We start from the raw sequence: 12,578 nt of genomic DNA, 5'->3' as shown, positions 1-12,578 counted from the left end.
ATTGTCAGCCAAGTTTATCCTCTTAGACTCTGTATATTTGCAGAGAAAAAGTCTTATGTTGATGCCAATAGCTACAGCACAAACTTATGGCTGATGATGTCTAAACATTTAGATTAATTTTAAGACAGTGCAAAAGGAGAAGAGTTTTCACTGGACTTGATTTTGTCAGGGAAACAGCAAAGAAAGACTCTTAGAGTGGGAAGAGAAGGAGAAATTAATTTTGGCTAGGAAAGAAGGGTTGGTAGAGGAAATCAGAAAAAGTACAGAATAATGTTTTATCATTTGATCTCTTTCACTTAAAGAAACTTAAAAGGAATTATGTCACAATGAAGATGATCGTTTCTGGCTTTTTGTTTGTTTTTTGGCTGTACTGGGTGACTTAGATGTGTTCGGTAGCCATGCCTCCATAGTACAAGCATGAGTGTTTACAATTGTCTTCCCTGTACAACAAAAACATCAAGTTAATTTTGACACATCCCCTTAGTTACTTGAAGAGAACCCAACGTTTAAGCTAAGTTTTCAATGCTGTCTTTGAAAATCTTTCTTAAAAGTTCTAGTGTACATTTTTCAGGCTTAACAGGGATAGAACTTGCAAACATAACTCAACAAGGAAAAAACAATGAGGAGCAAAGAGCACAGAGCAGTCAGAGAAGACTGGAGTGGGGGGACAGCTAAGGGTGACCACGAGGACAGATGAGGGCATCAGAGCAAAGTGGGCTATGGGGGTCAGTCCCTGGTCCAGGTCCCCACTTCTCTTACCCACTCACAGCAGCCCAGGAACTAGACTCCCTGCCTCCAGCTTGGTCTCCCCTCTTATTAACTATCTTCCAAAAACCAGCTGCAGAGGTATTTCCAAATGATACATTTGAAGATCTCCTAATGCTCCCCAGTACCCCAAGGCCAATCCTCCCTGCTCAGCAGGATGAGGTAGAGCCTACCAGATAGATGGCTCCAGTCTTCTCCCATCCCATGCCTCCTGGGTATTCTTTAGGATGCCTCTGACACCCCATCTCCATGGAAATTCACTAGGGTCAATTCTAATGGCATCTCTTCCACAAGCTTTCTTCAAACTCCCACTCTCAGAATTAATCATTCTTTTTTGGGCAGCCTTTTCAGACCCTGTTTAATTCCTACTGCTGAGTCTTAACTACAGACAACCTACTGGCAAGTAACAGAAAGAACATGGACTCTGCATATACAACTCTATAAGCTGAACATCTGCAAGATCCTCAATGACATGTCAGTGGGCAAATAATCATCTCTCTGCTTTTAAATTCAAATCCATGTGGAAATACTACATGTTTACTAGAATAATTTTTTCTTTGCTAAAATTAAAATATAATTAAAGTCAGCACATTGTGAAAGTGATCTGGCCCTCAAACCAGCATCCTGAGAACCAGTAGAAACTCAGAGCTGACCTTTGGAACTCATTCTAACAGACTGTAGAAAGTGACTTTAAATCCAGGATGACTCATTTGTGAATGTGACATGAGAATGACCACTATCTCTCTGTGAGTCTGTTTTCTTCTGAGGAACACAGAGCAGACTACAGAAGTGAGAAACATGAGTTTTAATGAGACACACGAGCTGTCCAATAAAGGCTGGGAAACAGAGAGGTGGTCAACCCCGTTTCCCTTCTTCCTGAAGCAGGGTGGTTTCTTACACTGTGTTCAATGGAACAGGCAAAGGGTCTACTATTAAGGATGCAAGAAGGTGAGTTTTAATCAAAATACTTTTTTACTCACTCCTATATTGACAATTTCAGTTAAGATTTCAATTAAAAAACACAAGTTTTGATGCTTTAAAAAGAAAAAAAAAAAAAAAAGGCTGGAAAACCAGTAGCCTAAATAATCTTTTCCTGGGAAAAAAATGGAAAGATTTAGAAGGAAGAAAGCTCACAAGACAGCCATAGCTGGCAGTGGGCAAGCCACTGTTTAAAACTCCATGGGAAGATGGGAAGTGCAAGCTGACTGTGGTCTTCACAGGAGGACCACAGACCTTTCCTATCCCTTTGTTTTTGGAGTATGTGGAGACCAGCCTGGTGGAGGCAGTGCCAGCAAAACCAGCCTGGAGATGGCAGTCATTGGTCACCTTCTCTGAGAAGCCTCCTACATCTCATTCTCAGGCAAAGTGTGTAATCTTGACTGCCCCCCTCCAGTGACCGACTCAGAAGCTACCTTTATCTTCTAGGACGCCTTCAAATTTTTGTAATGAGTTTATTTCATTTAGGGTGGAAGGCCAAGAAGACCAGTGTTATCATCAACCCCACTCAATGAAGACACTACTCCTTCCTTCTCACAGAGCCCAGAAGGAAAGCACAAATACTGGTTGTGGCTAGAAAGGAAGGGTACAGATATTGAGTCTGTTGGGAGAATGAAGGCACAACAGCACCAGCCAGCAGGAGAGGTGACACTCTGTGATACCCTCAGAGTGGTGACACAGAAGCTCTGCATCCAGGACCAGATGACCCCCTAAGTTACCAATGACCCCCACAATGTCAGAACCAAATTAAGTTTACATTCTGACCACAGATTCAGAGGTAAAACATGGGTGCTTAATGCAGGGCTGGTAGCAAGAGCTCTGTGCTCTGCTCTAGGGAACGAGAAGGCGGATGGGTTCTGTACAGTGAGTGTGCTGACATGAAGCCTTTTGCTTGATCTCCACTAAATGAGACCCTTCCTGAGAGAACAGTTTAGGATTCAGAAAAAGCTGAGTTCCAGTCCTGCCTCTGCTACTAACTAGGCTGGTGCCTTTTTTCAAATCAGTTACCCTCTTTGAACCTTAGTTTCCTGAATTGTGTTCAAAGCAAGCTTAACTCAGAGACCATGCAGGAGGCTCCACATTAGAAAAACAAGTTTTGTAATTCCCAAACTCAGAAGTACATTCCTCAATAGCCTGTCCCTGGGACTCCATGTTTCACTGTGGTTCTTCCTGCTTACACTCACTCAGAAGTGCCCTTTATCTCACATTCTCTTTTACATGGTCAGCTCTGCTCACCATGATGAATGCCACACCCAGACACTTAGCTGGTATTATTAGCTGATGGGAAAACAGACAACTGACTCCATTTTTTCTGGGATGATGTGGTAGGGAAGAAGAAAGGACCTATCAGGCAGAGGTGGTTCTTGGAGCTTAAATGCTGAGCCAGATGCTACCCTACAACCTGTTTCCACCTCTTCCTTATGCCCACACTGAGGAAGAGCCAGGGCTGAAAGTGGGGGAGAGCTTCCTTTTATTTTTTTAGGAACAAAGATAAACACAGCTATGTCTGAATACATTCATACATATAAAACAATGGCAAAATTATTTTACGGAAAAAAATTCTTGAAATCACCAAGTAATCTTCCTGTATCCCATAGAGGTCCCTTTGGAACAAGACAGCATTTTTTTTGTCACTTACAAGGCTTTGAGTCTAGGCCTGTGCCCCATAAGTCAACAGGAAACACACAGAATATAGAGCAATTTGTAACATCACAGATGGAAACACAAAATTGGTATATGTAAACTTCTTTGTACATCATTAATTCATTAGCTCAGAGAAACTAGAAACAGAGTCAGAACTTGAGCAAACACTGGGGTAGTTACATCCACAGAGAGTACGGCACCTATGGTTAAAAAGCAGGGTCTAGGAAGTTATCTTAGCCTTCCAACTGCTCAGCCAGTGCAGCTCGAAGCCAGCCACCATCAGCCACACGTGCGAGCGAGCCAGCATGCTGCCCACTGCAGAGGGCACACCAAATGCTCCTTCCTAGTCCTAGTACTGTTCCACAGCCAGCCTGGTTTGCATTAAGAAAAAAAGTTGGAAGGACTGGGGAGGGTCCCAGTGCTGTGAAATGCACTGGTTTGTCATGTGGGACAAAACCGCAAGTTTAATTAGTGCACGAGGGAAAAAAGGCACAGAGGGAAGGCAACAATATGGTCTAAAAAAATCTACTTTATCATAAATAAGACTCCCCCAAGCCAACTGTAATCCTTTTGCGTCTCTAAAATATGGCATCACAGAAAAAAATAAAAGCCATCTATGTTTTACTGTAAATTTTAGAAACGAAAATGTAAGAACTTGTATTTAAAAATTACCCATGCCTTCATTTGTGCTGTGAAATGTAAGGCACATTTTTAAAACTTTCTGAGTAAACTCAAGTATAAATGGAAGTGTAAATATGAGTTTCACCATCAAGAGTAATTCCCATCTCTAAGGTTGTTAGGGCCACACTTAAATTTCTCTTTTAATAACGAAGCCATATTCACTTAAAAAACAGTATCATAGGTAATGTGGAAGAAATCTGACTGAAATAAACATGGAAGACAAAAACATGAAAAAGATGCTTTTTTCTAAGTGTTTTTGAAAATATATCAAAAGCACAAATTAAAATTTCTAAATATATTAAAAATAATTTCATGAGAACTCTGGAAATGATTCTTTTAAAAGAAAAATAATGTGTCCATCACTTTGCATATCTGGATGTGTGTTTCAAAGCTCTGCTAGCCCAGGTCTGCTTGGTGGACATTCGAGGTAGTTAAAAAAAAAAAAAAAAATCATGTTTCTGTGCTGAAAAGTTATCAAGACCAGCTCTCTGCTGCATTTGCATTGTTATTAGGAACACACACACGCACACTCACACACGCACATTGAGCTTAATGTGAGGCTAGTACAGAAACAGAGAGATTAGACACAAAGAAATGTAAACAGCTCTCACATGCAAGGAAACTAGGTTACGAGAATCCCAGCACCAGGCATTCACCAGTCACCATGGAAAACAGGAAGTGAGATGCATAGCAACCACAAGCCAAAAAGCAGAAAAGCGCATACCTTTAGCTTGGAATGAAAATCACGAGATTTCCTTCTGGCAAGAACCTGAATGTGACTAGACACCTGCAGGGTAGGGGAAGGGAGGAAAACAAAGGAAAAGCCTGTAACCATGGAGATGAAAAGCCCCCTACAACTGGGCAAGCCAGACGTACCTTAATGGCGGCTTGAATTTCTCGAACTTTCTTTCTTGCTAAGACCTGTATATGACTAGACACCTACATTGTTCGGGTTTATGAAGGGAAACAAAACAAAACAAAACAAAACAAAAAAAGGAAATCAAATATAAAATCTCTGCTCCTTGGGAGGGTTTGGGGAGGGTGGGGGGAGGTTATTTGCATCTCAACAAAGCTCTGCAGTTAGGAATACACAGTCCCAGCCAGACACCAAGCCCCCAGCACTGCTTTAAGCCTTTCAGACCGGGTCATCACTGCAGTGACTTGATTGAGGACAAAAGTTTAAGCTCATCATAGTTTTCTTACCCTGGAGAAATCATGGGCACTGGGAGGGATGAGAGGGGGAAGAATAGGATTGTTTTCTTTACAAATTAAAAAAAAAAAAGTGGGAGTAGAGGTAGATGAAAATACTTGTAGCTTCTCCATATCAGGAGGGAAAATCCCTTTTTCTCAATTTAGAGGAGACTATCCATAAATTAGCACACTCTGCAAAATCAAAAAGCTGAAGCTGTCAGTTGTATTCTGATCTCATTATGAGCTTTGGATTCTGTAGCAAATGTTAAAATAATACTCACATGGAAATTACATCTCAAAGAGAAATGGAAAAGACCCAGTTAGCAGAGTTTTTTTTTTTTTTTTTTTTTGCCCTTATAAATATCTTTAATCCTTCTACTCTTTTGGGTATTGACTGGGTGCCAAGTGGATTTGCATATTATTACAAAGCGAAATGTGTGAATGCAGCCAGCCAGCCATCCTGTTGAAAATCTGGGTTGAAAACCACATGGATTTGCTGAACAACAAATTCACATTGAGAGATATCACCAACTGCTGCCTAAAAGCACCCCCAGGATGCTAGGGTGTGGAAGTCTTGCCAAGATGGCTTCTGGAATACAATGATTCCACCCTGTAAACAAATTTGCATCTCTTTCAGTGGGACTTAGTTAAATTTAGAAGAGTCCCCCAGTTGAAGGGGTCACCCAGCAAATGACCAGAGCTCCCTGGCCAGCAGACAGCCCAGGTTCAGCACTTGTACTAGGTAATTGATTAGCTCTGTCGGTTTTGGGAATTTAGAACCTTCCATTTACAAGTTCAGTGATTTGGACTTCATGGCAATTACCTCATTTCAAACTCTCCAGTGACTCTAAAAACAGGGTTTATGATAATAAAAGATCCTTTGATCTTTAAATTTGTCTTTGAATTTCAATTATTCGATTTTTTAAAAAAATTTGCTTTTGTACTATTTTTTTTTAAAGTACAAAGAAGCAGGGACTCCCCAGTCCACATCACCCCTCCATCTGTAGCTCCTGCTGTTACTTATTTTCACCTCAATTTTGTTGCCTGTGATGAGGGCCATGTTTCGGGGAGCATCTCCCAGCAGACAATGTTGGCCTCTGTGCTGGCAGGAGGCCACCCCTTTGTGCTGACTCAGCACCAGGCCCCAACACATGCAGCATTCCAGGGGGAAGGCCCAGCCCCCAATCAACACTCACAGAAACAACTCCTCCCTGGGAGGAGAACCCATTTCGTTGGCTCAGTCTTACAGTGACCAAAAGTTAGCTTGCATTTGGGGTTTGATTATAACTTTTTGGTTTGGGTTTTTGCTATTTTGATACAAAATCACAAAACATTGCCCAGGCTGGTCTCAAACTCTGGGGTTCAAGCAATCTTCCTGCCTCAGCCTCCCACAACATAGGTGCATATTATAACACCGGTTGATTGTATGGTTTTTGATTTGGGGTTTTTTGGCGGGGGAGGTAGGATGGGGATTTGAACTCAGGGTTTCACACTTGCAAAGCAGATGCTCTACTGCTTGAGCCATGCCTCTAGTCCATTTTTGCTCTGGTTATTTTAGAGACCGGGTGTCCTAAATTATTTGCCCAAGCTGGCCTCAAACCTCTAGCCTCCTGATCTCAGTCTCCCAAGTAGCTAGGATTACAGGTGTGAGCTACCAGTTCTTGACACTGACTGTAGTTTTTAAGGTCTGGTGCTGTATCATTTAGCATAGGTCAACATTAAAAAAATAAATGTCTTTCTGTTAACAACTCACCTATCAGATGAGTTGGTTTGTTTCCTTTACCTTTCCTTTTCTACTTTTAGTTAAACACTAATTTCTCATACATTTTAGTTGTGAACTGGGTCAGATCAGAGATTTGGACTGCTTTACATCTGATAGAACCAGTGATGACAGAACCCTGCTCAAGGGCAGAGAAGTTCTGCCCCTGCCCTACACAGAGATATTTAAGTTATAACTGTGTTTCAGTCACGGCAGCTACTGACAAAAAGCCATGGCTTAAGAAGCACTGTGCTCTGGATGCACATCATTCAGCTCCATATTCAGGCCAATACTCACTCAAGACTGCTAGCATGACTTCCTCACTGAAAGGATGACTAACACATAATCATTCCAGGATGTTACAGGCACAGAATCTCAGAATCTCCTGGCTTGAAAATGCAGCTGCACCTGCAGCTTTTGCTGTGTTGGCAGATGTACTTTTGGGAAAGAAGTGGCAGCTTTGAAACACAGCATGGGGCAGTTCAGACACTGTCCTTAGCAGTGAAACTTCCACACATGCCTGTGAGGAGAAACAGGAGGCTACACTCTCAAGGGTCACTGAAATGATGCACAGTGGAAAGGAGCCAATCCAGAGCACCTATGATGCTGCCTCCTTACAGGGAACTGGAACAGGGCTCCTAGAGCCAAAGCAGAGCAGCCAAGGCAGCCCAACGCCTCCTGGGGCCATTCACGGACATGCATAACTCCCAGGCCGGCTACTATACCTGCTTTCTGGTCCTTGTCTTCCCTGTCCTGAGTTTGATGTATCTGGCTATCAATTCATTCCTACCTGAAAGAAAGAAGAATTCACAATAAGGTGGGTTACAAATAAAACAAAACAGCAGCCCCTGAAAGCTAAGAATAGAATTTAGAATCAAGAATTTTAAACTGCAGCTATGTGCTTATTCATGACAGAAAAATAAACAGTACGATTGCTTGAAAAAACATTTACTAAGGAAATTTCAAAGGAAGGGCACTTAATTTAAATTTTCTACCCATCAAAGATAGAAATGTATCTTTTTCTTTTATTTTTTTGGGCAGTACTGGGGTTTGAACTCAGTGCCTCACTCTACTAGCTAGGCAGGTGCTTTACTACTTAAGACATACCCCAGGCCAAAATGTATCTTTTTAAATGTGCCTTTGTGTTTGTTTATTTGTTTGCTTGCTTGTACCTAAATGGGTGGTCACTCCTAAAAGCTACAAATACAAAGAAGGGTGGTCTGGGAATAAACAAACTCAGCTCCTTTTATTTTTAATACTAATTTACCCCTTCATCCAAGCTTGTGCCTATAGATACCTCCAGTTACAGTCATTACAGCTACAAGAGAATGAACTGCCTATGGTCAACAGCCCCACACTGGGAGGAAGCTGAGTGGCCCGAAAGCAGGAACCCCTGAAAGGTGGTCTTTGCACTAGGAACTAACTGCACATAAGACCATGCCAGTGGGGGTAGGGGGTATAACTCAACCTTTCTAACCTTGTGGGAAAGAAAATACCTGAAAGTGAACAAAATCTATCCATTCTTACTCCACCAGGATGTCAAAGAACTGTAATACAACAAGGAATATATCCCTAGAAGGTAAGCAGGGAAACATTGCTAAAACACCATGTGAAATGAAAACCCCACTATCCTTTTGAGAGAATCTGATTTGTGACTTCAGGAACTAAAAAGTATTTACACATACTATGTGGTAAACAGGCACCTTTGCTTCATAAGGCTGCTTTGGGCTGCCTTTAACTCAGCTTCATCCGGATGAGAACTCCTTTGGTCAAGAACAAGTTTGAAGCCAACAGTTATGACATTCCTTCAAGTGCTCTTGCCACCCTGAGACTGCTAGATTGTACATCTCCTTCAGCGCCCCACCTGACTGGGTTTGGTCTCCTACCTGTACGTACAACCCACACAACTGCACTCTTTCATAGCACATGCCAACTGCACAACAGTTAGAACTTAGCATTGGCGTCATGGTTTGTGTTTGCTGTTGAGCTTCCCAGACACAATGCACACCCAAAGAGGGGAAGAATTCTGTCTGGCTTTTTCCCAAGTCTTCCTAGCATCCAGTACCCTCCTAAGAACACAAAGAATGAAAGAAGAGGTAACACAGCCTCTGGTGAGAGAGTGACCACATCCTCAGACCTCCCTTGCAGTGCTGATGAGGACCAATGCAAGTGTATACTAAATGAAACTGTGTCCTAGACTCTAAAGTCTCTCTCATCACTGCCTAGAATGTTCCTGTCATCATGGTGCTCCTGGGCCATCCTTGCCCATTAGGAATGTGCAAGACATGGCTATCACCAGAAGGCAAAGGCATCAAGCCATCTTGGGACTAGAAAGTACCTCTGGAGAGCTGACAGAGCACTGCCTAGCAAGCTTGAGGCCCTGAGTTTAAACCCTAGTACCACCAAAAAAACAAAAAAGAAAGTACCTCTGGGTCATCCATTCCCACCTCTGAAATTCTAAGCCCCCATAAGCCTAAGCCACCATGTCTAGAACTGAGAAAGCAGCCTATTATTCTCTGAACGTATTTAAGAATAAAAAGGGGCTTGTTGTAATTTTCATCCACAGATCTCATTCCTCTTAATTTGGCAAGAGCAATGTTAGTCCTTTATGCATAAGATTCCAGATACCCCCGGAGTTACACAGAAGCTAAATCTCCCCTGTTCCTTTGTTCTCTGTGACAAGCTTTGGAACATTTCCAGACTATCTTTTATCCATTTTCCTTTCAGGGCCTGGAATCTAGAACTATAACAATAGTCCTGGTATGACAACAGAGTATGCTTATCACCTCTTCATCCTAAATACTTCTGTTAACATAGCTTAATATCACAATTTAATTTTTAAGAATCACAACAAACTGTCAATTTACACCAACTTGAACTCCTAAATCTTGTTCATATGGGCTACTCCTCAGATACATCCTTTCCCCTTGCTACCAGTCTTTTCATGCACAGCTGCGATTTTCAGACCCAAATACAGAACCTTACATTTATTTCTACTCTACTTCATCCTATTAAATTTAGCCTATCATCTTCTCAGATCTTGATTCTGTAACTGAATACACTCTTTAAGGTACATTTAGAGGAAAAGCACCTTGAAATTCAGTTTTCAGGACTGCTTCTCTAAGCATTCTTTTTCAAACTTTGAGAACTACCAATATCCCCTGTAGTGTCCTTGGGTCTACTTGTCCATCTCTCAGATGGTTGTACAGATTTTGCAATTTGTCTCAAATCTCGCTGACAGCAGAGCCCAGCTAGGAGTGCCTAATTACCAGAAGCCAGACCTAAAAGACAATGTCTGCAGACAAGCCAAGCATCCTCCAGCTCAGAGCCTCACTGTACACCCTGTTCAGGGCTGTCTGAATGGCCAAGACAAAATAAATCCAGGGCTCTGTATGACATTCAATTTTCTGAACCTTGTCCAGACTGCAGGGAAAAATAGGTCTCCTGCCCCAAACTTGCTCATTTCCTGTGAATGCAGACAGAAGAGTTTGATAGGTGTAAAATATAACCTATATACCTATTTTCAATTTCTTACAGCATTTGGCTGAAGGAGTAAGATCAATATCCAAAATAGCCACAGCTGACAGTGTACCCTGGAGTCAATGCAAATAGAATTTTTTTCTACAAAATCATTCCAACAGCAGGTCCTTGCTGAGTGCTGTGCTGAGCACGACTCTGTAGCCACCATTTCACCAAAGGTGTATCCTATCTCTCTTGCCTTTCAAAAAGCCTGTATTCCTTCTTTTATAACATGTTTCAGGAATGGTAATTATGGAACTCTTAAATATTAGAATTGTCTGCTTTAACTTCAGAGCCTTCCCTTAAACACCTCTTAGAAACCCAACAATTTCTTCTAACTGCTCTAATACTGCTTATAAACCTAGCAACATTTCAACTCTCCCAATCTAGAGCAATTATTTACTTCACTGCACATTAGAATTTTGAAATACAGACTCATCTATAGCCTAGACCAAATTATTTTAATTACTTGAAATATCAAATATACAGAAATCTTTTAAGTAGAAATGTTTTGATTGTTAAAATTTTCTACATTTAATTCTAAACATTCCCAGAATAAAAATACAGTAACCCATGAGAGAAGCAAGCACGGCATTCTGAACAATTCTGGAGTGTCTTTCGGCTGCCTGAGGCTGCATATACATTGGGGTTGTCACCTAAGTGCTGCTTAGAGTTTTGTCTGCAACCCTGAGCTTTATTTGCATTTCTATAGCCCTGCTCTCCAAGTAAGGCAGAGGGTCCATATAATCTATGGCCCTGAATTTGGACCATCTTAATTCCCTAACCAAGGATCAGGAGTTCGGCAATCCAGTCAGCACTGATGTAAGTAGGAAGGTCTCCAGGTAGCACACGGGACCATTTTTATTTTGTAGCCACATACTGAAACTGTTATGCCTTGCTTCTATTGTTCTTGTTGTGCATTCTCTCTCGCCCTCCCTCAATCCCTCCCCCTCCATGTGTGCTTGACCCAGTAACCCTCACATTATAAAAATGACTTAACAAGTTTAAAATTTCTTACGAAAGAATTTTACAAGGAATACTCCATCCCCCACAGATTCAACTACAGGTTGGCATCTCTTAATCTGAAATGCTTTGGATTGTGGACTTTTTCAGATTCTGGAGAATTTGCATATATATAATAACATCTTGGGGGTGGGACCTAAGTTTAAACATGAAATTTATATGTTTCAGATACACCTTTCCCACCTGGCCTGAAGGTAATTTCATACAATGTTTTTTGTTGTTGTTGTTGTTTTTAAATACACCTGTGTTTTAACTGCAACCTGTCACATTAGGTCAGACATCATGGAATTTTCCACTGCAGTGTCATGTCACTGCTCAAAAAAAAAAAAAAAAAAGTTGGATTTCAGAGCATTTTGAATTTTTAGATTAGGATTGCTTTTTCTGTCTTTATCACCTTTCTTTTAGTCTACCCACTCTATCCATCCACCACACAAGATGAGTTGCAGGCATGGTAACACTCTTCCCAAATACCTCAGGGTATATATCATCAACTGGAGCACAAAGACTGCTCTGACAGGCAGAATGGAGCAAGGTAAGCTGAAGCCTACTTTAGATAGAAGTAGCATTTCTTTGACAAGCAGAAGCCTGGCACTCTTTTAAAAACCATCCCTGGTGACCCTCACACTTGCAAATCCACCACACATACTTTCTTTCAGAACTTGGGAGACGGTAGGTCACACTTGGGCACACACACAGCCTTCCTGACACTTATCCTTCATTCTCCCTGTGAATGGTTGTAATAGCTTATAGAGCTGAGTGGCCATGTCACACTTCACCACTAAGTGTCACTATACTACAGCTTCTCTGGAGCAAAAACATTCATGTAGAAATGCACAGCACATCCCTCTTCAAGTCTGAGATACTGTGGCTACTTGCTTCTCCCACAGGCAGTAGGCAGCTGCAGGACACAACACAGCCCTTGATACTCTGATTCTCACCAGGCACTGAAATCTTGCTGTGATTTGATTCGATTTTTCTTTTCTCCTAAATAGCATGACAC

General features: G+C 41.6%; 1 protein-coding gene across 8 annotated transcripts in view; it reads right to left on the bottom strand.

Annotated features, from left to right (window-relative positions):
* Tead1 (TEA domain transcription factor 1) overlaps nt 1-12,578 on the bottom strand; it is a 240,398-nt gene that overhangs the window by 62,181 nt on the left and 165,639 nt on the right. For 5 of the 8 annotated variants that reach the window (XM_074041680.1, XM_074041655.1, XM_074041669.1 and 2 more), the window contains 3 exons: nt 7,762-7,826; nt 4,963-5,025; nt 4,811-4,873 (listed from right to left, as the gene is read on the bottom strand). In XM_074041680.1, the coding sequence (XP_073897781.1) occupies nt 4,811-4,873; nt 4,963-5,025; nt 7,762-7,826 (191 nt within the window). The remainder of the gene's footprint in view (nt 1-4,810; nt 4,874-4,962; nt 5,026-7,761; nt 7,827-12,578) is intronic. The other 3 variants (XM_074041643.1, XM_074041684.1, XM_074041650.1) reach the window with 2 other exon arrangements.

The sequence above is a fragment of the Castor canadensis genome, chromosome 1, assembly GCF_047511655.1.
Source record: "Castor canadensis chromosome 1, mCasCan1.hap1v2, whole genome shotgun sequence".
Lineage (NCBI taxonomy): Eukaryota > Metazoa > Chordata > Mammalia > Rodentia > Castoridae > Castor > Castor canadensis.
The sequence above is the reverse complement of the archived record's forward strand: the minus strand, read 5'-3'. Positions and strand labels throughout refer to the sequence as shown.